Below are 27075 nucleotides of genomic sequence, written 5' to 3' on the forward strand. Positions count from 1 at the left end.
AATAGAAAAAAAAGGTTTATTGATAGGACATCAGAAAGAATCACATGGCATTCATACATAAAATAAAAGTGTTAAAAATCTGGCTTTAAACGTGGGCATTCTTTATCAAGATGGCAAAATGGACAAGGCACATATATATTTGTCTGGTTACAAAGTTTTCAGGCCATTTCTCGATGTCATATTCAGGTTGTAGAAGGCCACCTGGCCACCATCTTCCTTTATTCCCCAATCCTCACCAACACATATTCTCAAAGAGAACAAAAAAGAGAAGGAAATCTATTCCCATTATAGCAGCTCTACTCTCAGATTGGATCTGCCAGTTTTCATCTCTCAGGGAACAAGGTTTCACTCTTTAATGGGGAAAGCTTTCATTAGTGAGCTGTTTGAAGGGGTCCCCCTCCCTGGTGACAATGGGTTGGGCAAGGGAGAAGTCCTTCAAGAAGCTGGACCTGGAATGGCTTGGGCAAAGGTAGTCTGGGAAGGCTTATAGCGACAGGGTTTCCCATGCAAATGAACGTGGTGGCTGCAGGTGAGATACCACCTCTGGGAAATTCTCTCGGTGCAATCTTGAGTAGTTCAAGACAATCGAGCAATGACTGGGTTGCAGGACATGCATGAGGGTGGGGAAGTTGCGGCTGTGACAGACAACTAGGACTGGTTACCGTGTTAGCTTTGCAGTCAAAATGGTTATGTTTTGCCCTTTTGAAAATGAAAAACTAGAAATGTTAATTTGGCCGAACTTTCAAAACATGCTGGATATAAGTCCAGTTTTTGATAGAGGGTTGGTCAAGTGCTGGGGCCCTGAAGTTCTTGAGGGGCCCAACCAACTGATAATTGGAAGCTGTTAAGGGCAAGGAAAAAAATGCTTCCTCCAAAGAAGACCACCAACTGCCACAGAAACACTGCAGCTCAGGTTCACCATATTCTTGGGGCCTCCATGGTGCCCTGGACCTTTTCAATGCATTTTGAGGGGAGGACAATCAAGATGTGTCAGAGCCCCCCAAATGCAATTTTTTATCGTAAAAGGGGCCCCCATGCAGGCATCTGTGGTGGAAGTCCCCCCCTCATCATTTTGTGCAGAGTCCTCTCCTCTCAATCCTACAGCCAGGCCTGGCTGGGATTTACCAGCCTCAGCCTCAACAAGTCAATGGACTAAGTGAAATTGACTCAACTGGATCAGGTCCCCCAACCAACACAACCCCAGGTAACTAACTGGCTTTGTCAGCCTTTCTTTTCCTCTGTACCCTCCCACTCCTCATAGTAGGTTTTTTTTCTTCCTTCTCATCTGGAGTTCTATTTTTGGTCATAACAGATGGGCTCCCCCCCCAGTTCAAAATGGCAGACAATGCCCTGCCATTTCACCTCTCCTGGCATCCTACTAAAGAATTTTAAAAAACACATTGGACATCTGACACAAAAAGGATGACGTTGACTGTTTGTAGCCTTCATCCGTGCCAAGATCAGGGGTTTCTGAGGAGGTGCAGGCTCCATGAAAGGTGACTGTGTTAAGGCACTTAAGAAAGAAGGCTATATGGCAACATCCAGAATGGAAGAGGCTAGAAGTGTTATTTTTCCCAGGACTGGTGAATCCTATTCAATCCCTAACGCAGGAATTATGGAGGCAAACCCTTCCCTGAGGCCACTGCTAAAAAGAGTCTTAAGGGAACACAAATCAGGCTATTCTTCTTTTGGGGCCCAGTATCACACCGGCCTATCCAAATTATAGTGGCTGGAGCTGGGGCTGATGGCTGCATTTTGAGGAGATCCATAGTTGAGGGGCGCCTGTGGCTGCCTTGCTCTGAGTCTCAAACTAGCCAGGCTTGAGTTGCAGGGGTCCCTGTACATGTACGGTGGAGAAGAGCCCGGTCCATATGTTGAACTGGGAGGCCCTGGAGGACTTGCCAGGCTGTTGAAGGTTTCTAAAGATGGGACACCAGACGTGGAGGCTCCTGAAGCTGCAGAGAATACACTCTGGGGTGGAAAGGAACTGAGGCTCATGGAGTTGAAGAGCTGGAATCCTTTGCTGTGGATGGGGTTAGCATGTAGCCCCTTCGGGGCCCAGGTATTGTAGGTGTAGGTTGGGTAAAGGTCCTCATAGGGGTTCCCAGTCAAGCCACTGAACTGTGCACCAAAGGCCCCTTTGCAGAGCTCTGTCTGCTGATGGCGTTCCTTTTTCCGCCATTTGGCTCTGCGGTTCTTAAACCAAACCTTGAGAAAGAGGGAGAGAAACAGAGAGAGAGAGAGAGAAATCTGTACTCTCTAATGCAGTCGTAAGAAGTCAATGACTGTATGAATGATAGGCTGCTTTTATACGGGAAGATCTCCTTCTGTGCTATCTAGGGATATTGCAGAATTCTGACAAAACCAGAAATGGGAGTGGGAATTGCCAATCTGTGCTTATTCGTCCCATGTCCGGAATACAAATCAATCCAGTGAATACAATTGGTATTCATGGTGGTTATTTATTTATTAGATTTATATCCCGCCCGTCCTCCCAGTAGGAGCCCAGGGCAGCAAACAAAAGCATTAAAAACACTCTAAAGCATCATAAAAACAGACTTTAAAATATATTACAACAAAACATCCTTAAAAACATATTAAAACAAATTATATTTAAAACACACACACACAGGAAGCTGCCTTATACTGAGTCAGACCATTGGTCCATCTCGCTCAGTATTGTCTACACTGACTGGCAGCAGCTCTCCAGGACTTCAGGCAGGGGTCTCTCCCAGCCCTACCTGGAGATGCTGCTGGGGATTGAATTTGGGATCTTCTGCATGCAAGGCATCAATGCTCCACCACTGAGCTATGGCCCTTCCTGTTGTTGCTTTCAGTCTGCAAATGTGTCCTAATTGATTAAGTCCCCAGCTAATGTGCATTGCATTTCCTTTACACTGATATAAATAGGGTGGAATAACATAATCAAAAGGTAATTTACATAATTTTGTGGATGTAAGTTATGTAATTTTGCCACAGCAGACAGTGAGATGCATAATGCAGGTTTTGGTGGAAGATGAACTGTTGCAGAACAGAAATAGTGCTTCATGTGATGAACATGGGGAAAACAATGCTCTCTTACATTTCTAGTGCTACAAAATGCAGTTTGTCTGTGGGCATTGCTGTTGGAGAGCAATTGTAATGGAAGGCACAGGGCTTAACGCCAAATGAGACACAGTTTGGGATCTTGGCAGCAACCAAGCTGTTCAAGCGTCCTGAACTCATTCTCTCAAAGTTGTTATGCTGGGTGTAAAGAACAGTAGGAGCCAGATATTTTATTTTCCTTGCCCCTGTGGAGCTTCCTAGTGGAAGTAGCTGCTGGCCTGGTCTATGTTGTGCTGCAGCTATTGACCCCACAGGGGTCAGGTGACACAAAGGACCAATGCGGTTTCAGCTGGTCCAACAAGTTGCTGGTTTGGGCTGCACACTATGAGTCACACAAAGGCAGGGCTGTTCATGTGGTTACTCATCCCCGTCTATGGCACTCTTGGGTTAATGAGAATTGAACAGTGAATGTTAAATCATTCTTTTAAAAAAGCATGGTGTTTAGGCATATTCATACACAGGCATGGAAAAATGCACAAATTCATGGTACCAACAGAGGATTTTGAACACTGCCCAGTCAATAATCACAGACAGGTGTTGGAGAATGCAAATTGACCGGATAAATAATATTCATTAGTCATAGCTTGGGATGTTGGAGAATTCTGACAGAAACGGGAGCGGAAGCTGCCAATGCTCGCTTATTCGTCCCATTTCTGGAATGGAAATCAATGCAGCAAACATGATCGGCATTCACTGTTGTTGTCAGTCCACAAAAACTATATGTAATAGATGTCTTCCCCCATCCCTATTTGTATTGTGTTTCCTTTCCACTGAAATTAATGCCTTTGTATTGAGATGAATGGTGCGGAATAACATTATGATAGTGGGGGGCAGTAGAAAATTTTGAGGGAATTTAAATTTATTTATTTTATTTAAGAGAATTGTAAATAAAATCTCTAAGCAGTTTACACTATATGCAGTACTTTCTTTTATATGCATATATGCAATCCTTTCTTATCAAACAAATTTATTTTACTGCTTTCATAACATAGAATCCATCATAGACAACTTAGTTGGCATATAAAAGTGTACTATTTGGCCCAGTTATGCATTTTACAGAACAATTCTACGCATTTTTACTCAGAAATATGATTGAGGGAGCATTTTGTTTTGTTTCCATGTTTAAGCAAAAGAACCTAATTTGTTCCTCCCTGACTAATACTAATCGAACCAATTACCTAGAGAGATAGTGGGCTCTCCAACACTGGAGGCATTCAAGAGGCAGCTGGACAGCCATCTGTTGGGAATGCTTTGATTTGGATTCCTGCATTGAGCAGGGGGTTGGACTTGATGGCCTTATAGGCCCCTTCCAACTCTACTATTCTATGATTCTGTAATAATTGGAACAGAATTATTTTTCAGATTTCATACTTCTCTAAATTTTGTGATATAATTCTTTGCTCAAAAAGCATACAAAAATGCATTAAAATGTGTATTTTAGGATAAAATACATTTGTTGTTGTTATGTGCTTCCAAGTCGACTACGACTTATGGCGACCCTATGAATCAGTGACCTCCAAGAGCATCTGTCATGAACCACCCTGTTTGGATCTTGTAAGTTCAGGTCTGTGGCTTCCTTTATGGAATCAATCCATCTCTTGTTTGGCCTTCCTCTTTTTCTACTTCCTCCTTTTTTTCCAAGCATTATTATCTTTTTTAGTGAAACATGTCTTCTCATTATGTGTCCAAAGTAGGATAACCTCAGTTTCATCATTTTAGCTTCTAGTGATAGTTCTCATTTAATTTGTTCTAACACCCAATTATTTGTCTTTTTCGCAGTCCATGGTATGCACAAAGCTCTCCTCCAGCACCACATTTCAAATGAGCTGATTTTTCTCTTATCCGCCTTTTTCACTGTCCAACTTTCCCCCATCATTATTGTATTTTGTAGTGAATCAGGTCTTCTCATGATGTGTCCAAAGTAGGATAACCTCAGTTTCATCATTTTAGCTTCTAGTGATAGTTCTGATCTGTTCTAACACCCAATTATTTGTCTTTTTCACGGTCAATGGTATCTGCAAAGCTCTCCTCCAATACCACATTTCAAATGAGCTGATTTTTCTCTTATCTGCTTTTTTCACTGTCCAACTCTCACATCCATACATAGAGATCGGGAATACCATGGTCTGAATGATCCTGACTTTGGTGTTCAGTGATACATCTTTGCATTTGAGGATCTTTTCTAGTTCTCTCACAGCTGGCCTCCCCAGTCCTAGCCTTCTTCTGATTTCTTGACTATTGTCTCCATTTTGGTTAATGACTGTGCCGAGGTACTGATAATCCTTGACAAGTTCAATGTCCTCATTGTCAACTGAAAAGTTACACAAATCTTCTGTTGTCATTACTTTAGTCTTCTTGACGTTCAGCTGTAGTCCTGTTTTTGTGCTTTCCTCTTTAACTTTCATCAGCATTTATTTCAAATCATTACTGGTTTCTGCTAAAAGTATGGTATCGTCTCCTTTTCATCTTCTTCAGGTGAGGCGGTTGATGTGCTGAACCGTTGCCTGGCCGCGACAATGGACTGGATGAGAACTAACAAGCTGAGACTCAATCCTGATAAGACTGAGATGCTGTTGGTGGATGGTTTCTCCGATCAGATGGTGGATATATGCCCTGTCCTGGACGGGGTTACACTCCCCCTAAAGGAACAGGTTCGTAGTCTGGGAGTCGTTCTAGACTCTTCCCTCTCACTTGAGGCTTATGCAGCCTCGGTAGCACGGAATGCGTTCTACCAACTTCGGTTGGTGGCCCAGCTACGTCCCTATCTGAGTAAGGAGGACCTTACATCAGTAGTACATGCTCTGGTAACCTCGCGTTTGGACTACTGCAACGCGCTTTACGTAGGGCTACCTTTGAAGATGGTTTGGAAGCTACAGCTAGTGCAAAATGTGGCGGCCAGACTGCTAACAAGAACTAAGCAGTCTGAGCATATAACGCCTGTGCTGGCTTGCCTGCACTGGCTTCCAATACGCTTCCGGGCCAGATTCAAAGTGTTGGTGTTAACCTATAAAGCCTTATACGGCGCGGGACCACGATATCTGTCGGAACGCCTCTCCCGATACGAACCGGCTCGTACACTACGGTCTACTACGAAGGCCCTCCTCCGGGTCCCGACGCATAGGGAGGCCCGGAGGGTGGTGACGAGATCTAGGGCCTTCTCCGTGGCGGCCCCTGAATTGTGGAACAGTCTCCCCGAGGAGGTGTGCTTGGCGCCAACACTATCATCTTTTTGGCGCCAAGTTAAAACCTTTCTCTTCTCTGAGGCATTTTAATTTTAGTTAAATGTTTGTAATTTGATTTTAGATTGTGTAGTTTTTATATGCTTGTTGTATTAGATTCCGTAATTTTATTGTATTTTATGTTAACCGCCCAGAGAGCTATTGCTAGTCGGGCGGTATATAAGTTTAATAAATAATAATAATAATAATATCTTAAATTATTGATGTTTCTCCCTCCAATTTTCACACCTCCTTCATCTTGGTCCAATCCCACTTTCCGTATGATATGTTCTGCGTACAGATTAAACAAATAGGGTGATAAAATACACTCCAGTCTCCCACCCTTTCTGATGGGGAACCAATCGGTTTCGCCATATTCTGTCCTTACAGTAGCCCCTTGTCCAGAGTATAGGATGTGCATCAGGACAATCAGATGCTGTGGCACCCCCATTTCTTTTAAAGCATTCCATAGTTTCATGATTTACACAGTCAAAGGCTTTGCTGTAGTCTATAAAGCACAGGGTGATTTTCTTCTGAAATTCCTTGGTCCGTTCCATTATCCAACGTATGTTTGCGATAAGATCTCTGGTGCCTCTGCCCTTTCTAAATGCAGCTTGGACGTCTGGCATTTCTCACTCCATATATGGTAAGAGCCTTTGTTGTAGAATCTTGAGCATTACTTTACTTGCATGGGATATTAAGGCAATAGTTTGGTAATTACTGCATTCTCTGGGATCCCCTTTCTTTGGAAGTGGGATATATATTGAATGCTTCCAGTCTGTGGGCCATTGTTTAGTTTTCCATATTTCTTGACAGATTCAGTCTCAGTAGCTTGTAGCAACTCTATTGGTATGCCATCTATTCCTGGTGATGTGTTTCTTCCAAGAATTTTAAGAGCAGCTTTCACCTCACATTCTAAAATTTGTGGTTCTTCATCATATGGTTCCTCCGTGAATGAATCTGTCATCCTTTCATCTCATTTGTAGAGTTCTTTGGTGTATTGCTTCCATCTTCCTTTTGTTTCATCTCGGTCAGTCAGTGTGTTCCCCTGTTGATTATTCAACATCCCTACTTGTGGTTTAAATTTCCCTTTCATTTCTCCAATCTTTTGGCATAGGGCTCTTGTTCTTCCCATTTTGTTGTCCTTTTCTATTTCTATACAATAACTATTGTAATAGTTTTCTTTGTCCCTACGTACTAGTCGTTGTATAGTTGCATTTAGGGATCTGACTGTGTTTCTATCTCCTTTTCCTTTTGCTTTCCTTCTCTCTTTAACCATTTTAAGAGTTTCTTCAGTCATCCATTGAGGTCTTTCTCTCTTTTTAACTAGAGGAATTGTCTTTTTGCATTCTTTCCTGATAATGTCCCTGACTTCAGCCCATAGTTCTTCTGGTTCTCTGTCAACTAAGTTTAAAGCCTCAAACCTGTTCCTTGTTTGATCTTTATATTCTTCTGGGATGTTATTTAAATTGTATTTTGGCATTATGAGTGCTTTGTTGTTCTTCTTTAGCTTTACTCTGATTTTTGATATGATCAGTTCATGATCTGAACCCCAGTCTGCTCCTGGTCTTGTTTTTGCAGAAAGTATGGAACTTCTCCATCTTCTGTTTCAATTATATAATTAATTTGATTCCTATATTGACCATCTGGTGATGTCCACGTGTACAGTCATCTTTTTGGTTGCTCAAAAAATGTGTTGGCAAGAAACAAATAATTGGCTTCACAGAATTCAGTAAGTCTTTCTCCTGCTTCATTTCTGTCACCTAAGCCCCATTTCCCCACAATTCCTAGTACTTCTCTGTTCCCTGCTTTTGCATTCCAGTCCCCCATGATTATCAGCACATCTTGTTTTGGTGTGTGATCAATTTCCTCCTGTACTTCTTCGTAAAATCTCTCCAATTCTTCTTCTTCTGCGTTTGATGTTGGAGCGTAGACTTGGATGATGGTTATGTTAATAGGTTTCCCGTTTAATCTCATTGATATCACTTGCTCAGACCTTGCGTTGTAGCTCCTAATTGCTTTTGCTACATCACTTCTCACTATTAAAGCAACCCCGTTTCTTCTTGATTTCTCATTTCCTGCATAAAATATGTTGTAGTTGCCCGATTGAAAATGTCCCATTCCCGTCCATTTTAATTAACTCACGCCAAGTATTGTAATTTTGATACGTTCCATTTCTTGCTTAACAATTTCTGACTTTCCCTGGTTCATGCTTCTCACATTCCATGTTCCTATTGTGTGCGTTGTACAACTCCGGACTCTCCTTTCGCATCTGTGCACATCAGTCTCTGGGCTTCCTTTCGGCTTTGACCCTGCTGTGTCATTAGTCACAGTGCTACTCGTACTTGTCCTTTGTTCTTCCCCAGTAGCTCGGTGAGTGGCTTCTGACCTGGGGGGGTCTCATCTTCCCGCACTATCTCGTGTTGCATTTTGGATACTCTGTTCATAGAGTTTTCATGGTAAGAGGTATTCAGAGGTGGTTTACCATTGCCTTCCTCTGAGTTTGGATGCATCTTAGTCAGCTGTCTCAGCTTTGACCATTCCGCCATGGGTGCCCCTGCTAGGAGTCTAGCATCTTGGTCTTGTTACGAAGGGACCTTGAACTTCCTCATGAGCAGAGCTCACTAGAAATCCAAATTCCCCAAAAGAGAGCAGCAGGATCTTTTGCTGGGGTTACCCGCACATCACCCCCAGAACATGTATAATTTTACCCTTAACCCAATAACACACACACTGAAAGTAAAATAAAGAGTGGTTTTATTAAGAGAAGGAACAAGGAAAAATATTGCAGTTTACAACTGCAGTTAACAATGAGTAGTTTTCTAACTATTATTCATCCATTCATTCAGCAACACTGGATAGACTAAAGCAAAGAGACTAGCCCTATAAACACTTTCACATTAAGCTCACCCACACAGAAAGAAAGAAAAAAAGGAAAGAAAAAGGCCCAGATAGTTGCATATACCTTTCCTGGAGACTTGCTGCAAGCCTAAAACTGAGAGAGACCTTTCGTATCTAGTCCAATGAGCCAAAAGCTCTGCCCTTGTGTAACCAGCGCTAGATTTGAAAGATCTCACCCAATCCTTAGCTCTGAAGCTCTGCAATTTGTCCCAAAGATGCTAGAGTACGTTGGTAAGTGAAGCAGCAGCTGGAGCCCTCCAGAAGAGGCACCCACCTCCCCTTCTTACTCCTCATGTTTTATATCTTTTTCTAACTAAACTGACCCCAAAGTAAACCCAATGTAAATGTGATCAGGAAGGTGGGAACCCACTCATTTTCTGATAAGTTCCCAGATGATAGGTGTGATTTCCCTGCTGTAGATTCCTGATGATTCCTCAAGGTTAAGATTATCATAATCCTTGTGTAAAACAGTTTCTTTGTTTGACAGGAGTTTATCCTGTCTTCTCCAAAGGCTTAGAAATGCACAACACCTCCTAGTTTGAAAGGAGCTATTTTGGTTTCCTCCTGATGGCCTAGATTATCCTAAGCATTTCCTTTGTTTGAAAGTAGCGCCTATTCTTACTGGGTGACAAATCCAAATTTCCATGGGAGTCAGGAAGTCTATACCTTCAGGCATTGCAAGATATGTACTCAGAGGTCACAGAGGGGCTGTTTCCCAGGAATCTTTGCTGTTGCAGGCCTTTTCAAACTCTGGTTCACTGAGATGAATCAAAGATTAAAAATCCTCAATATTTTGATTCCTCATTACAGTCTAGACTCCTGACAGCATTGCTCTCAGCTTCTTCAACACTCTCAAACCCCCTCACCACATTATGTGCATCCTAAAGGGGGTTGCTTGTATTAGGTAAGCACAAATAGGTTTGCAGCCTCAAAAGTAAAATGCCTGAAGCTGCAGTCCTACACGCATTTAGCTAGAAATGACCCTTTTATCCCACTGGGTGCACTGTTAGTTTTGTAGCAGTGTGTGTGTGTCACAGTCATTTGAGGGGAAAGGTGAAAAGGAAGACCAGAAGAGAGGGGAAAGATCAAAAGGACCAGATCATTCAGGATACCTGCTCCTGTCTAAATTAGATCAATGGTGGCCAGAAAACAGCAGACAGCAATTCACAAGCAACAAAGGCCCTGTCTGTTCCTCACGTGAAAATGACAGCACCATCTAGGTGCAGAAATGCATCTTGGCTTTGACTGTTGTATATGTCTACAGGATACACTAGAATGATCATCCTGTAATACTGTAGATATTTATGCAAGACACTCTTCATGCTACATATTTTTGAGTGAGTAAAATGTGTCTTAAAAAGCATCTCACTTACTCCAAATAAGAGAATATTTCATAAGTGGTTGTTCCCCCCATCCCCAGTGTCTCCCCAAATTCACAAGTTTTCCTTTGGAAAAATGTACAGGGAGAGTTCTTGGGGGAGGGAATGAGGGGACTCCCCCCCCTCAAACCTTTGTATCACTGGGTACACCTTGTGCCAATCTCAATAGAGATCCCTGCTTACCCTGATCCTGGGCTCTGTCAGATTGGTCCAGCCTGCAATCTCTTCCCTTGTGCTCATGTCTGGGTAGCGATTCCGCTGGAAAGTGGCCTCCAACTCCTGGAGCTGTTGGCTGGTAAAATGAGTCCGCTGCCTACGTGGCTTCTTTTTCCCCACACGGGCCTCCTCCTCACCACTGGAATCAGAAGATTTGCACTGAGAAACCTCACCATTCTCTCCTGTAAAAGAACCATGAACGAGGAAAGTTTCAGCATGTACAATGGGCATCAGAATCAGCCCTTTTCCAAGAGGCATCAACATTCTTTCTATATTGTTTTAATGGTTTATTTGTTTATTTATATACTGCTTATATGCCAAACTGGCTTCTAGGTGGTTTACTATAAAATCAATTATAAAATACATACATAATTAAAATACCCAATTACAATTCAATCAGAACATTAAAACATCCATAATTAAAATATATTATAAAACAAACCAGTTAAAAAAGATGACAAAACTCCAGTTAATAAGAAGTTAAGAATCAGAAGTTCAGGTTCAGAAGAATGCCTGCCTAAACAGGTGTCTTCAGGAGTCAGCGGAATGCCAATCCTGATAGGACCTCTCATATTTCAGCAGCGAGGGCATTCCAAAACACGAGTGCCACCAGTGAAAAAGCTCACCTCTGTGTTACTGCAAGCTGATAATCAGGCCATGTCAAAACTAACTGGGTTCTATTTGCTGAACATAATGTCCTCATCAGGTAATGGAGCAGAAGACTGTTTTTGAGGCAACCTGGTCCAGAGTTATTTAGGGCTTTGTATGTTAGTAGCAGTAACTTATGCTTTTTGCACTTGTAGATTTTGTTGTAAACCACTCTGATATTTTTCTATGAGGGGCAGTCTATAAATATTTTTAATAATTATATAGCTATGTTCTCCAGGGGGAAAGCTCTGTAGAAGTACCTGATATGAAGCCACTTTTGTTCACTTCAAACATGACAGACAGAATTTTATTGCCTAACTGGATAACTTAGAAAGTTTCCACCCTAGAGCCCTTTAGCAGAGCTGAGGCATTGCTTTTCTGCACTTCATTGGAAGCTGACTGAAAATTAGGGTTCCACACTGTACTTAATATAGTTCTGTATTCTCCAGTGTGCTCCCCAGCAACATCCACTTAGGGCGGCTGTGACGCCCTTCCCTGGCTCTCCCTGTCAGGTTCCTACCTGCTCGTGGCTACTGCCTTTCACTAGGCACCACCAGGGACTCCACCAGTCTGGACTGTCCTTTTTTATGGTTTCTCTCTCCGCTCTAGCACAGATCTCAATAGATCCCCCTGCTAGGCAGCACCACCAGTCACGTTCTACAACCAATGTTCCCAGAGACCTTGCCTGAGTCTCTCTATCCGGTTACATTCGTGACTACGTGCCTATGCTGTTCCCAACCCCCTTGTATCAATGCAGATAACTCATAACTCGGGGTTGCTCTGGATACTTATAATGTTATCTTCTCCTCTTCACCACTGCCACCATTTGTTACTGTTTCCCTTCAGCCTTGGTTATTACCTTACCCTCCCTTCTGGTCTGTGAAACCCCAGCCAAGGATCAGGCCTTCGGTTAACCAAAATAGTATTTATTAAATAACATTAATAACAAGATAACTTTGATAATGTTCTACAAGCTTATGGTTTCATCTATTACTGTGATATTTGACTTATTACTAATCCGAACTCCACCTCCCTCTTTCTCCACACTCTCCTGACATACACCAACTCACACCCACCTCCAAACTCCACCAAAACAACCCACTCACGTCCACCCAGATTCAACTGTCATCCTTCCATTTATACTCTCAGCCATCCAAACACTCAGCCAATCATCCAGCATTCTACTGCTCATTTACTCCCCCCTCCTCTTTCATTCCACTTACCATGTATCTTCTATACAAACAGCACTTACCATATATACATTAATACAGGAACATCACATTTCCCCCCCCCTTAAAAATAACGACAGAGTATTATTCCTGCTCTAGGATTCATACGCCGCGTTAACAATAAAACCAAGTCTTTATGGGGAAAATGTCTTTTTTGTTCCTACGTCTGCGTCACGTCACTGCAGTCCCAGCCACCTGCCTTGACAGTCCATCGGCCAATACATTGTCCTTGCCTTTTATGAACTGGAAGTCCACTTGATAGTCTTGTAGGGCCCAGGACCACCTCTGCAGCATAGTGTTATGGTTTTTCATAGTCTGTAACCATAACAAGGCCCGATGGTCAGTCGTCACTGTAAATCTTCGTCCCCACACGTATGGGCGCAACTTGTTCAGTCCCCACACGACTGCTAGGCACTCCTTTTGGACCGACGAATAGTTTTTCTCCCTCGACGTCAGCTTGTGACTCAGATACGCCACTGGATGTCTGGTGCCTTCTCTCTCCTGCAGCAAGACGACTCCCAGCGCGAGGTCCGACGCATCCGTAGCCACGATGAATGGTTGCTCATAGTCTGGTGCTATTAATATGGGTCCTTGGCACAAGGCTTGCTTCAGCAGATCCAAAGCCTTCTGACATTCATCCGTCCATACCACACGCTCAGAACACCTTTTCTTTGTCAACTCATGCAAGGGGGTGGCTATTTCCCCAAAATCTTTCACAAACTTTCTATAAAAACCAGCCACACCTAGAAATGCCCTAACTTGTTTCTTAGTTAAGGGGATGGGCCACGATTGTATTGCCTCAACTTTGCTCCATAAGGGGGTGATTTTCCCACTCCCCACCTTATGTCCTAAATAGATTACTTCCTTCAGCCCAAACTGGCATTTCTTAGCTTTTATTGTTAGCCCTGCTTTTCTTAATGCCTCTAATACTGTGGTAATTACATACGTCACTGTGTCAAGCTTTTCTCTTATGGTATATGGTCCCTCCCAGTTAGCCTGTAATTTATCATGTTTCCTGGGCATGAATGCCATAACCATATCTCCCACATCATACACACGTTCCCTGGCTGTTCTGTCATACCAGTAACTTTGCTTCTCCTGAGCTTGACTCAAATTCTTTTGTACAGCTTCCATCATCGATGTTAATTTGCTGCGGAAGTCTAATACAAAATCAACTACAGATGTTTTGTACTCTCCCAGGGTTCCTTCCCATGAATTTTTTAACAGTTCCAAAGGTCCCCTCACTTTTCTAGTGAACATCAGTTCAAAGGGTGAGAAGCCTGTTGACTCCTGAGGGACTTCTCTGTACGCGAATAAGAAGCACCCCAAACGTTCATCCCAGTCTTGTGGGTGATCTTGAACATAACTTCTTATCATGCCCTTCAGAACCCCATTAAATCTCTCAGTCAATCTGTTAGTGGCTGGATGGTAAGTGGTGGTCTTTAGATGTTTTACACCACAACACTTCCACATACATTGCATCACTTCTCCCATGAATACACTGCCTTGATCCGTCAGCACTTCATGAGGGAAACCCAGCCTCATAAAGATTTTTAACAAAGCCTCTGCCACTACAGGGGCTTCTACGGCTCTTAATGCTTCCGTGTCTGGGTACCTGGTGGCAAAATCCACCACCACCACTAGATATTTCTTGCCATGCCTTGTGGGTTTGGAAAAAGGGCCCACCAAATCTACTCCCACTCTATAAAAGGGTTGTCCAATTATAGGAAGGGGCTTTAAGGGTGCCGTAGTCTTTACTCCACTTTTTCCCACCTTTTGGCATATACCACAAGATAGACAATGTTGTTTTACATCTTTGGAGATATTTGGCCAATAATAGTGTGCAGCCAATCTCCTCTTGGTCTTTTCTATTCCCAGATGTCCTGCACATGGGACATCGTGGGCTACCTCTAGCAATCTGGTTCTGTATTTGCTAGGTACTATCAATTGCTTCACTGGTTCACATTCATCCTTTCTCTCAGCAGGCATCCACAGTCTATATAAAATCCCATTCTCACACACAATTTGATTCCTCAGCTTGTCAGTAAAGGGAATCTTTTGTGTCAGGGCTTGCTCCTTTATTTGCTTCAAATTTGTATCCCTATTCAGTTCTTCCCTGAACTGCTCTGCCTCTTCACTAGAGACCATTTGATACAAGTTGTTTCTTTCAGCAGGCCTTTCAGGGGTTGCTATGGTGACCGTAGGCTCGAAAACAGGTTCCACCCTGTTTCCTTCAGCCCCTTTTAACATGGCTTCTGTTTCTCTGCCAAGTTGTTGTCTGGTTACCACATATATTTTTCCTTGTGCCCCCATTACATCTCTTCCCAGTATCACTGGCTCTTGTTGTTGGGCATTAATACCCACTTTATATTTTCCCTCTCTGCCTCTCCACTGCATTTTCACTAGGGCCATGGGTAAGCTTTCTGGTTTACCCCTCACTCCTTGGATAGTCACCGTTTCCTGAGGTAATATTTCCTCAGATTTTATTAAATCTGGCCTCAGTAACGTCTGAGCGGCACCAGTATCAAGCAATGCCCAATAATTTGCCCCTTGTATACTCACTTCCTCTCTCAGACTTGAATCAAGGTCTTTTACTTCTGTCCAGTTTATCTGGCAGAACTGAACCTTTTTCGTTGTTAGATCTTTTGGTTCTGTTTTTACTGCCCTTGCCTGAGCAGGATTACTAATGGGGTTGGCAACCTCACATTGAAAACGTAGGTGCCCCGGTCTACCACATTTATAGCATAATTTCTCCTCCATTTTAGGGTACACAGATCCACTCTGGGGTGTCCTGTGCCCTTCAGATTTTACTGGAGGACTCACTCGCTGTGGCACCACATCCTTTTTGCCGCCACTATATGGTCTGGGTTTAAACTCTCTTGATGTTTTCCCCACCCAGTCAGTTCTATTGGAGGCAAAGTGATCCGCCATCTCTGCGGCCTCCTGCACCGATGTAGAGGAACGGTCTTTGACAAGGAGCCTTATTTCTGGTGGTAACTGATGGAATAATTGATCCAGTATCATGAGGCTTTTCACCTCTTCCACTGACTGAGCTTTGGCACTACTCATCCACTTTCCAAATATATCCATCAACTTTGCTCCCAGTTCAACAAAAGACCTCCCTGCTTGGATCTGACAGTTTCGGAATAACTTTCTAAAATAGTCAGGTCCCAGTCTGAGGGGAAATATTGGTATACCTCTGCCAACTCCCCCTTGATCAAGTTCGATAAATATTGCATATATTTATCCTCTGGTAGCCCCCACATTTGAGCCGCTTTTTCAAAAGTGCTGAGGTAAATTTGTGGATCTTGTCCAGGCTCAAACACTGCAAAATCTTTCGGTGTCACCTTTATTTTAGTTTCATTTCTGTCCTTTCTTGTTTCATCAGAATGAAACTTCTCTCTTTCAGACTTTAACTTTTCCACCTGTAATTCAGCATCCAATGTTCGTTGCTTCTCCCTCTCCTCAAACCCCATTCTCATTCTCTCAATTTCCAACTCCCGCTGTTTTTCCTTCTCTTCCGTTTCAAAGACCCTCTGCTTGTCTTTTTCCTCAGCCTCCCTCCTCAATCTCTCAGTTTCCAACTCCCGCTGTTTTTCCTTCTCTTCCGTTTCAAAGACCCTCTGCTTGTCTTTTTCCTCAGCCTCCCTCCTCCATCTCTCAGTTTCCAATTCACGTTCCCATCTTAACTTCTCTCTCAAGTACTCTATATAAGCGGGATTGCTTGAATACCCTTCTGGGGTCTCTTCCCTGACAGGTTGTTTTTGCTGGACAGTTATAAAAGCTATTAGTGCCACCCTCAGTTCATCTACCCCTTTACCCTCGTGAGGTAAATTGAATGTTATGCACTTCTCCACCAGCTCCTCTCTTTTCATTTTTATATATTCAGCCATGGTGTTGGAGTTCACTCACTCTTTGCCACACACTCTTTGCCAGTCACTCTCACAAGTAATCTTTATTTGTTATTTCTGTTTGCCACACCACTGTTAGGGACTCTCTTTTGTCCGTATCCCACCGCTACAGCCAACACCTGTGACGCCCTTCCCTGGCTCTCCCTGTCAGGTTCCTACCTGCTCGTGGCTACTGCCTTTCACTAGGCACCACCAGGGACTCCACCAGTCCGGACTGTCCTTTTTTATGGTTTCTCTCTCTGCACTAGCACAGATCTCAATAGATCCCCCTGCTAGGCAGCACCACCAGTCACGTTCTACAACCAATGTTCCCAGAGACCTTGCCTGAGTCTCTCTATCCGGTTACATTCGTGACTGCGTGCCTATGCTGTTCCCAACCCCCTTGTATCAATGCAGATAACTCATAACTCGGGGTTGCTCTGGATACTTATAATGTTATCTTCTCCTCTTCACCGCTGCCACCATTTGTTACTGTTTCCCTTCAGCCTTGGTTATTACCTTACCCTCCCTTCTGGTCTGTGAAACCCCAGCCAAGGATCAGGCCTTCGGTAAACCAAAATAGTATTTATTAAATAACATTAATAACAAGATAACTTTGATAATGATCTACAAGCTTATGGTTTCGTCTATTACTGTGATATTTGACTTATTACTAATCCGAACTCCACCTCCCTCTTTCTCCACACACTCCTGACATACACCAACTCACACCCACCTCCAAACTCCACCAAAACAACCCACTCACGTCCACACAGATTCAACTGTCATCCTTCCATTTATACTCTCAGCCATCCAAACACTCAGCCAATCATCCAGCATTCTACTGCTCATTTACTCCCCCCTCCTCTTTCATTCCACTTACCATGTATCTTCTATACAAACAGCACTTACCATATATACATTAATACAGGAACATCACAGCGGCCTTTGACATCTTTTCTGCCCCAAGTAAAGACTTACCTTTTCCCCCAGACATTTGACAGACTGAGATGAAGTTGGTTTGTTATTAGTGTAGTGCCAAAGCTTTCTGTGACTTTATGGGGGCTGTTGTTGTTTTATTGTTTTGTTTTTATGATATGATGTATCTATTTGCATTTTTAACAGTGTTGTAAATTGCTTGGAGACCTTCAGGTGATAAGCAATTAACAAATCTAATAAACAAGAATCGTGAAATACACACCCACAAAACCGTTCTACATCATATACTCAGATGTAAGTCCCTTTTAGGAATAGTCCCATGCAACATTCATTCAACATTTATCCGTTTTCATTGCTTCTTCAGTGCAGCTGTGGGGCAATTAGTAAGGAATTGCCCCTCAGTCCACTTCTTTTCCCCGAGAGGGCAACCACCACCACCACCACCATAACACTACCACTACCACTACTACTACTACTACTAATAATAAATGTATTGCTAGCCCTTCACCATTAGGTCCCAGGGCAGGTTACAAAAATTTTAAGGTTGGTCCTGAAAACATACCTCTCAAGTGCTGTAGGGAGGGAATTCTACAACCGAGGGGCTGCCACTTAGGAAGCCCTCTCCCAGGCTACCCGCCCAAACATCTGAGGGTGGTGGATCTCCCGAGAAGGCCTCCTGTGCTGATCTTAACACCCAAGAGGGTCTGTAGGGAAGGAGATGATCTCTTAGATATTACTTTAATTACTGGCTATCTTGCCGAATTTCCCCTTTTATTTAAAAGAAAGAGAAGACCAAAAAAGATCCACTAGCCACACTGAAAACTACAGTCAAAACAATGAAAAGAACCTGCAAGCAGGAAGCTCAGTGGTGCTTAATACTGCAGCACCAGCCTGCCTGGTACACTGTGGATTGCACTCTGCCAACATGGAAAATATTAGAAAGCAATAACATCAACTGGATTATCCCTGAAAGCATCATCATTCCAGAAAAAAGGGCTAGAGTAGAAGCAACCTTAATAATCTCATTCATACTCTTAGGGCCAATTCACACAATTTTTCTTGTTCTAGTAAGCAGCTTCAAGAATGTGTCACTCAACTGAGTAGTCACCAGTAACATATTGTTATGGGTTTGGGGGTTGAGATAGATGATTTCTAGGAGTTCCCTTCCAGCCTCTGATTTGGAATTCTATACCTGGAGGTGGGCTCTGCAGCGGAGAGTCAGAGGAGTCTCTTTTGTTAGTCTAATAGAGTGGCCAGGTGAGTTAATGGGCCTATCAAGTGCCCATTAACTGGGCCAGGGAGATCCTACTGTTATTGAATCTGTTCAGGAGAGCCCTCCCCTTCCCTTCCTGAGGCCAAGGGGAGGCTTGTGTTTTTAGTTGAGATTGAGAAAAGGCTTGGAGCTGGAGGCAGCCAGAGAGGCTGGCTCTGCACAGTGGCTTTAGGGTGCCTTCTGTAAGCCTGATGGAAAAGCAAGATCTACTGGACTGCTGATGCTTGGAACCCCTCCATCTTAAGCTCAGGTTGGATGGTGTGTAAATAAACAAACCATATTTCACCAAGACACCACAGTCTGCAATGACCTCCTTTTCAAGGAAACCAAACCCCTGGGTAAGCACAGGGACCCCTGGAAATCTCTCACCGCTCGGAGATTGGGGTGGTGTGCAACAATATGGATCGTATGCAACCAGAGACGTGCGTTCTGTCCAAAACTGTCTGAAAAGGCAGATTTTTACAAAGGGATGCAAATAACTAGAGATTGCCCTGGGCTCCTGCTGGGAGGAAGGGCGGGATATAAATCAAATAATAAATAAATAAATAAAAGTAGGTTTGTTTTATTTTTGAAGGGTACTAATTAAAATGCCTTATTGTTTACAACTTCTTCCATGGTAAAAAGGTAAAGGTAAAGGTGTCCCCGCACTTGTAGTGCGAGTCGTTTCCGACTCTTAGGGTGACGTCTTGCGACGTTTACTAGGCAGACCGTATATATGGGGTGGGATTGCCAGTTCTTTCCCTGGCCTTTCTTTACCCACCCGTACTCATTTTACCGACCACAGATGGATGGAAGGCTGAGTGGACCTCGACCCCTTTACTGGATAACTGGATATTCGACTTCCTCCTTCCATTGGAATCGAACTCCGGCCGTGAGCAGAGCTTTGGCTGCATTACCGCCACTTACCACTCTGCGCCACGGAGAGTTGTGGAAATATCTGGGCTGAACTTTTTTCTCAGTGTTGAAGTCAATTATTGTATTTGGTCAGTGTATGTGTTTGCATAAAAGTGTAAGAAGATTGTCCATCCCCTTAGGCCCCTTGCATGAAACTTATGTTTTAAAATGTCAAGGCTTGCAAAACAAAACAAAGCAAGGTATGCATTTAGGTTCAAATGCCCATTCAGAGATTCATAATATAGGTTAATATTATAAAAAGCATAACTGGTAAACTTTCTCTGCTATAAGGACAGTCATCTCATTAAAGAATTCCCAAGGCCCCTCTAACCATTCCAGAATGGTTATAACTTAAACAAATGCAAATGTTATTATTTCAGGAGGATTTCATCTGCACACATCTGCTCTTAGGAACACAGGAAGATACTTTTTACTGGCTCCATCTGCTGGCTCATCTTGCCCAATATTGTCTGTAACTGGTGGGAGATCTACTGGTAGATCTCTGGGTGATTTGCAATCGATCCATTTTTGACAGCCAATAATTTTAAAATAACAAGTAAAATTTGTTGTCATGTGCCTTCAAGCCGATTACATAAGCGACCCTATGAATCAGCAACCTCCAATAGCATCTGTCATGAACCACCCTGTTCGGATCTTGTAAGTTCAGGTCTGTGGCTTCCTTTATGGAATCAATCCATCTCTTGGATGGTCTTCCTCTTTTTCTACTCCCTCCTGTTTTTCCCAGGATTATTGTCTTTTCTAGCGAATCATGTCTTCTCGTTATGTGTCCAAAGTATGATAAACTCAGTTTCATCATTTTAGCTTCTAGTGATAGTTCTGATCTGTTCTAACACCCAATTATTTCTCTTTTCACGGTCCATGGTATCCGCAAAGCTCTCCTCCAACACCACATTTTGAATGAGTTGATTTTTCTCTTACCGCTTTTTTCACTGTCCAACTTTCACATCCATACATAGAGATTGGGAATACCATGGTCTGAATGATCCTGACTTTGGTGTTCAGTGATACATCTTTGCATTTGAGGACCTTTTCTAGTTCTCCCATAGCTGCCCTCCCCAGTCCTAGCCTTCTTCTCATTTCTTGACTATTATCTCCATTTTGCTTAATGACTGTGCCGAGGTATTGATAACCCTTGACAAGTTCAATGTCCTTGTTGTCAACTGTAAAGTTACATAAATCTTCTGTTGTCATTACTTTAGTCTGTTCGACGTTCAGCTGTAGTCCTGCTTTTGTGTTTCCTCTTTAACTTTCTTCAGCATTTCTTTCAAATCATTACTGGTTTCTGCTAGTAGTATGGTAATTATTGATATTTCTCCCTCCAATTTTCACACCTCCTTCATCTTGGTCCAATCCCGCTTTCTGTATGATATGTTCTGCACAGAGCTTGGAAAAGTTACTTTTTTGAACTACATCTCCCATCAGCCCAATCCAGTGGCCATGCTGGCTGGGGCTGATGGGAATTGTAGTTTTAAAAAGTAACTTTTCCAAGCTCTGGTTCTGCATATTAAACAAATAGGGTGATAAAATACACCCCTGTCTCACACCCTTTCCGATGGGGAACCAGTCAGTTTCTCCAAATTCTGTCCTCACAGTAGCCTCTTGTGCAGAGTATAGGTTCCTCATCAGGACAATTAGATGCTGTGGCACCCCCATTTCTTTTAAAGCATTCCATAGTTTTTCATGATCTACATAGTCAAAGGCTTTGCTGTAATTTCCTTCAGAAATGTGCATAAAAATGAATATGTTAGTGAAAGTAGCATGCAACCATGCCTTATATTTGGAGAAGCTGCTTGCAAAAATATATACATTAGTCAAAACTACATACAAAAAAGTGTTTATTAGGAGAAATCCAAGCTAAAATTCTGAAGAACTTTCATAAGGATTTTTAAAAAAAGAATTGCACAAATTACTGCAGAAATGTGTTTAATAATGGAAAAATGAGAAGCCGAGAGAAACAAAATTGACAGATCCTCCCATCACTAGCAGTAGGCAATTCCCTTTACCTCCCACCCTACCCTGATCCATAATTTTGCGCCTGGCTCTGGTTGGTGGGCAGAGCTGGATGAAGACATTCTGCTGTCTGTAGCAAAGGACGAGATGGTGCCTTCCCCCATTCCATATACAGAAGCGAACTGGACTGGCAGTTTAATCTTTCTTCAACACTGGTGACAGGATAGCAGCCTCCACTGCACCTCAAGGCAGCAGCCTAGTCCTATACACAGCTCTGTCTTCCAACACGTCAACAGCCTTCCCTGCTCCCCATCATCCACCTGCTGAGGCAGATGCCTCACTCTGCCTAATATAAGATCTGCCCCTGTTAGTGGACCTTGGAGTTCTACCAAAAACACCAAGTAGATCCTAAAGGAGTCTGGTCTATGGTGAATGCCTGGGTTTCCTGTCACAGCCCTCTGTGAAGATCCATCAAAGCAGGTCCTCAACCCCTGAGTTGCTACAGCCCTTCCCAGTGATTAGGAACATAGGAAGTGGCCTTATACAAAAACTACTAGTCTAGTGCAGTATTCTCCACAGTGACTGACAGAAGGTCGCCAGGGTTTCTGAGAGGAGTCTCTCCTAGACCTACCTGGAGATGCTGGGGATTGAACCAGAAACCTTTTGCTCACAAAGCATTTGCACTGCTACTGAACTATGGCCCCTACTAGATGTGCCCTCACAGTGCACATTTTTACACATTGAGGTGGACCGTGGTGGGTAGCAGGAGCCACCTCCTCTTCCTCCAACCCTATTTACCTCTGTATAAAATACATTTTCAGGGATAGCCCAAGATGTAGCACCACATGAGACATAGTAGGTCCGTGACTGTAGCCGTCATATTTTCAAGACCCACCCTATTTCTGTGGCTGTAATTTGTTTCAAACTGTTTTTAATATTGTATTTTAAATTGTTGTAACCTGTCTGTCCTAGGACCTTACATTGAAGGGCAGGTAAGAAATAGAATAGTAGTAGTACTAGTAGTACTACTACTACTAGTAGTAGTACTACTAGTAGTACTAGTAGTAGTACTACTACTAGTAGTACTACTAGTAGTAGTAGTAGCAGTAACAACAATAATAATAGTAACAGGGTTTTGTTTTGTTTTTACATTAAAGCAACCACAAACAACTGTGGGTTTTTCTTAATGAGGCAGCAGCAGCAGCACTGGGGAGGGAGTATTTAATATTTTACTCTCACACTTCACAGTTTCCAGATCTAAAATAATCCAATAGCCAATAGCCCTATAAGTGAGTAGGGGGAGAATGGAGACAGTGGTATTCAGTGCTACTCCTACTCAGAGTAGACCCATTGACGGTAATGGACATGACTAGCTTACATTCATTAATGTCAGTGGGTCTACTCAGAGTAGGACTTAGTTGGCTACAACCAATAATACTGTATATATCTCTCCTTTTCTGTGTATGTTGCAGGCTAACAACAATTTTAGAGAGGAATTCCTTGGGGAAATGGTGTATGGGTGTATGTGGGTTAAAGCCAAGGGCCGGTCCTACCAGTAGGCAGAGTGAGGCAGCTGCTTTATGTGGCAGACGTCGAGGAGTGGCAACAAACAGCTGGAGGATAGAGCTGTGTGTGCCACACAGCCTGCCCTGTGCCCTCTAAGCTAGCTTGCTGTCCTCGGATGTGGTGGAGCACATCGTCCTGTTGCCAGAGCTGAAATAAGGTTCAGCTCCTGCCAGTCCAGTCAGCTTCTGTATGTGGAAGCATGAGAGGCACCATCTTCTCCTTCGGCAGCAAAATGTTTTAGGCCGGCCCTGGGAAACTCTTTCCCCCGGTGCCACTGCTCCAATCATCTCCTGCATGGCTGGGGAGAGGCAGAAAAGCCAAATTTATGTCTCCCCCATGACCACCATCCTATACCAGAAGTAGAAATATTATCACACGAAAAGCGGCTGACACAATTTCCCACCCTTTAACGGCACCCCAAATGTGTCCCTGTGAGGCAGCCACTGCCTCAGGGCATTGGCAATTCTGAGCATGGCTGGCTGACAAGCACCTTCAATTGCTTACTCTTCCAAAAGACGGGAAGTGTTTATGTGCACAAGGAGAAACAAAAATAAGCAGGTGTTTAAAAGCTCTCTCCTTTAACCTTAGCTAATCCTTAGATAAATTGACTCTGGGGCAATGGGCTGCATTGCAAAGCAGAAGTGATTACCCTAGGACAGAGAGTCCTGATACAATTCATTTGCCATTTACTCAGGAATTCAGATGTTCTCAACTGGAGAGTCACTGACATTAGGTCTGTTTCTAGTTGTGTAGTAGCAAATTCAGGAGTGCAGGGTCCCTTCATGATAGTCAGAGCCACACCCTGCTCCCCTCCTTTTTTGTTGCTGGGTTGAGAATGAAATGCCTTCTCCCACAACAAGAAATGTCCCTAGGAGCCAATAAGCATGATAGGGGAGTGTTAGCTACTGAAATGAGTCTTCTCAGTGGCTGACTCACCTCCTTCCACTCTGATTGGCTCCAACCAGCTGGAAAGGGCAAGGAAGCATGTTAGAAGACTCTTCACAGTAGCTAACACACTCCCCTGTCATGCTGATTGATTTGTAGGATGCTGGAGACATAGGGACCCAGCTGGGACCTGGCTCCCCAAAATGTAAGGGGTCTAAGACCCCCTGAGACCCCTGATAACTATACCCCTATCTATTTCAATCTAATGATGAGGTGAAAATACTAAGCTTGCTGTTAGCTCCAGTATTTGAGAGGCGTCTTCACTCCCCCCCACCCAGTGAGGTGGATGGTTACTAGGAATGGGCAAATCTTTCAATTCCAGTTTCTCTCAATTTCTTATTTTTCCAGTCTTAAATTTGCACATCAGTGTGTATTTGAAAAAGTCCTCGTGAAAATTCATCAGTATTTTAGTGCAAGTTTCACATAATATACACACTTTTGTATGCAATTTTGCTCATTAGATACATTTTTTACAAAGCAATTTCCCCTTATAGTGCATTTTTGCATGTTATTTCCATTTATCTACGCATTTTAATGCATGCTTTACCCTAGTATATACACTTTTGTACTTGCTACTTTGCTGGAGAACTGCACTGCAAAAGAAAGGATAGCTGTGTTTTTGTTTGTGTATTGTTTTGGAAAATGTGAATTAGGTAGCTTCACCTTTAGACGCAAACTGAACCAACTCACACAGCTCCCCATTTTTTTTCGGTAGAGGGCTTTTCTCAGCAGTAACACCCCAGCTATGGAATAACTTCCCTGGGAAGGCTCACTGGGCACCTTCTTTGTGGTCTTTTCAGTGCCAAGTGAAGACCTTTTTGTTCTCTCAGACTTTTAAGACCTGACTTTCTCTCCCATACATTGTATGGGCATTTTTAAGCTGTGATTGTTTTTATAATATCGTAAAGACTGCATTTTATCATTTTATCTTTGTGATCCACCTAGAGAATTATGTTGTTGGTCAGCCAATATAAATTCCTTAATAATTATTATAATTAAAACTATGGGTGGTATTCACTGCTAGTCCTACTCAGAGTAGATCCATTGAAGTTAATGCTGTGGCTAAATTAGGTTGATTAATTTCAGTGGGTCTACTCTGAGTAGGACTTAGTTGAATACTTCCCTATATCTTTTCAGTAGTTTCCCATTAATACAGCTCTCTGGAATATCTGCTCTGACAGATCAGAACAAAGACCCATCTGGTTCATCAACCTAGGTAGCTTCTGAGAAACTTGCATGAAGGCAACAAAGAGAGAAAGAGAGATTTCTATCCTGTCTTTCCACACAATGCACCATTTTATAAACCTCTTCGATAGGCTGAAATAGGGTTGTTTTGTGCCATGCCTCTGTGAGTCAAGAACACCCACATTAAGGGTGTTTAGTGTGTCACCCTCTAAATTGTAAGGTTTTGGGAGCAGGGGCTTGGCATTCTTGCTAATATTATTTTGCATACCAGTACATGCACCACCGGGTACTACTAAATAAATAACATAATATAAATGGTCTGGTTTTGGATCAAATCTCTGCAAAGTACACTTGCCCTTTCTACAGCTATTACTCCAAAATAGCTTGAAGCATATGAAGGGTAATAAAATATATAAAATCAAGAGCTCTTGCAGAAGGACAATCTATTAACACTACTCTAGAAGTCATGCAGATCTAAAGGACAACGGCAACACCAGCAGTTGGGCCCAAGTACAGGGCAGATCCTGAGGGTCTGCAGCATTCTATTCACTCTGCCCATTCAAAATCTTGTTCAAGCTTCCTGTTTCTCTTATATTCAGAGGATTTATTCTTTGTATCCCACTCTTGTACTCCAGATTACTCAGTCCGTACCAGCTTCTGCTCCCTCATTCCTTAGTGACAACTGCTCACACAGGTTGGGATCTCCATTCTACACTCTAAGCATACACTGAGAAAGTGGGAAGTAATTTATCCGTTTCTGCCTGCTTCTGCAGGTAGGAGGTTGGCTGAGGCTGGAGAGAAATGCTACTTCAGAGAACTGAAAGAGGGATCACTCCTATATATGCATACACTCTCACCCAAGTTTCACCACTGCCAAAGAGGTTTTGGATGGCATCCAAAACCTGCCAAACCTGTTTGATCAGAGGTGACGGTGGAACAAAGTACGTGTGTACACTATGGAAAGTGGTACCTTTCTCATCCCATTTTCAACTCTCTTTGTCTGTCTCCTGCCTGCGCCAAACTGATGATGTTGTGTGAAGGGATCATTTTCTGAGACAACATGACCTCTCAGGCTGGTAGTTTAGGAGCCAGGAAAGCTGGTAGCTTCCCAAACTCTCTTCTCTTCCTCCATGCCTTACCTCCACTCTCTGTGCTGGGTGTCCCAGCCAAAGCTCTGGGTGGTATCCCATCAGCGCCTTCATCTGTGGCTTGCAGCAATGCTGACATACTTCCAAAGATGCAAAGACGTCCCTGTGTTCAAGCTCCACGTCTGAGAGCAGAGGCAGAATCGTGATGCCTCCCACTCCACAAGTGAAAAATCTCTCTGGCTGGCAAGGCCTGAGGTGTCAGTTTTGCTGTGCTGATGGGAGAAAATGACCAGGGAACAAAAAGGCACAACACTTGGAGCCCCGGTCTTCCAGAAGAACAAGCAGTCCAGGCTATGGAATCACTATACTCTGGCTGTTTGAAACAGACCCTTTCTGGTTATGAACCCCCGTCCAGGAATCTCTGTCATGGAGCCAGTTTAGCCATTTTTTCCGAAGACTCAGCTTTCCACCACCAGGTCCACATCAAGGTCTGACTGCTGCTCTCCCTCCACCAAAGAGGCTTGCTACTTTGTAGGGGCTATTTTGCTCCCAGAGTGCTGCTGTTTTTTAACCCACCGCCTTCTCTCACATGTTTATTTCCCTTTCCCAGGGCTAGAGTGTTCTTTGG

At 43.2% G+C, this 27075-nt stretch overlaps 1 protein-coding gene across 1 annotated transcript; it reads right to left on the reverse strand.

Annotated features, from left to right (window-relative positions):
- Nucleotides 1-27075, reverse strand: LOC133368463 (pituitary homeobox 2-like). Its single transcript, XM_061592725.1, has 3 exons — nt 26499-27075; nt 10787-11001; nt 1-2208 (listed from the first exon to the last, which is right to left on the reverse strand). The coding sequence occupies exons 1-3, from the start codon at nt 26584-26586 to the stop codon at nt 1702-1704; spliced, it is 810 nt and encodes a 269-aa protein (XP_061448709.1). The 5' UTR covers nt 26587-27075; the 3' UTR covers nt 1-1701.

The sequence above is a fragment of the Rhineura floridana genome, chromosome 12 (genome assembly GCF_030035675.1).
Source record: "Rhineura floridana isolate rRhiFlo1 chromosome 12, rRhiFlo1.hap2, whole genome shotgun sequence".
Classification (NCBI taxonomy): Eukaryota; Metazoa; Chordata; class Lepidosauria; order Squamata; family Rhineuridae; genus Rhineura; species Rhineura floridana.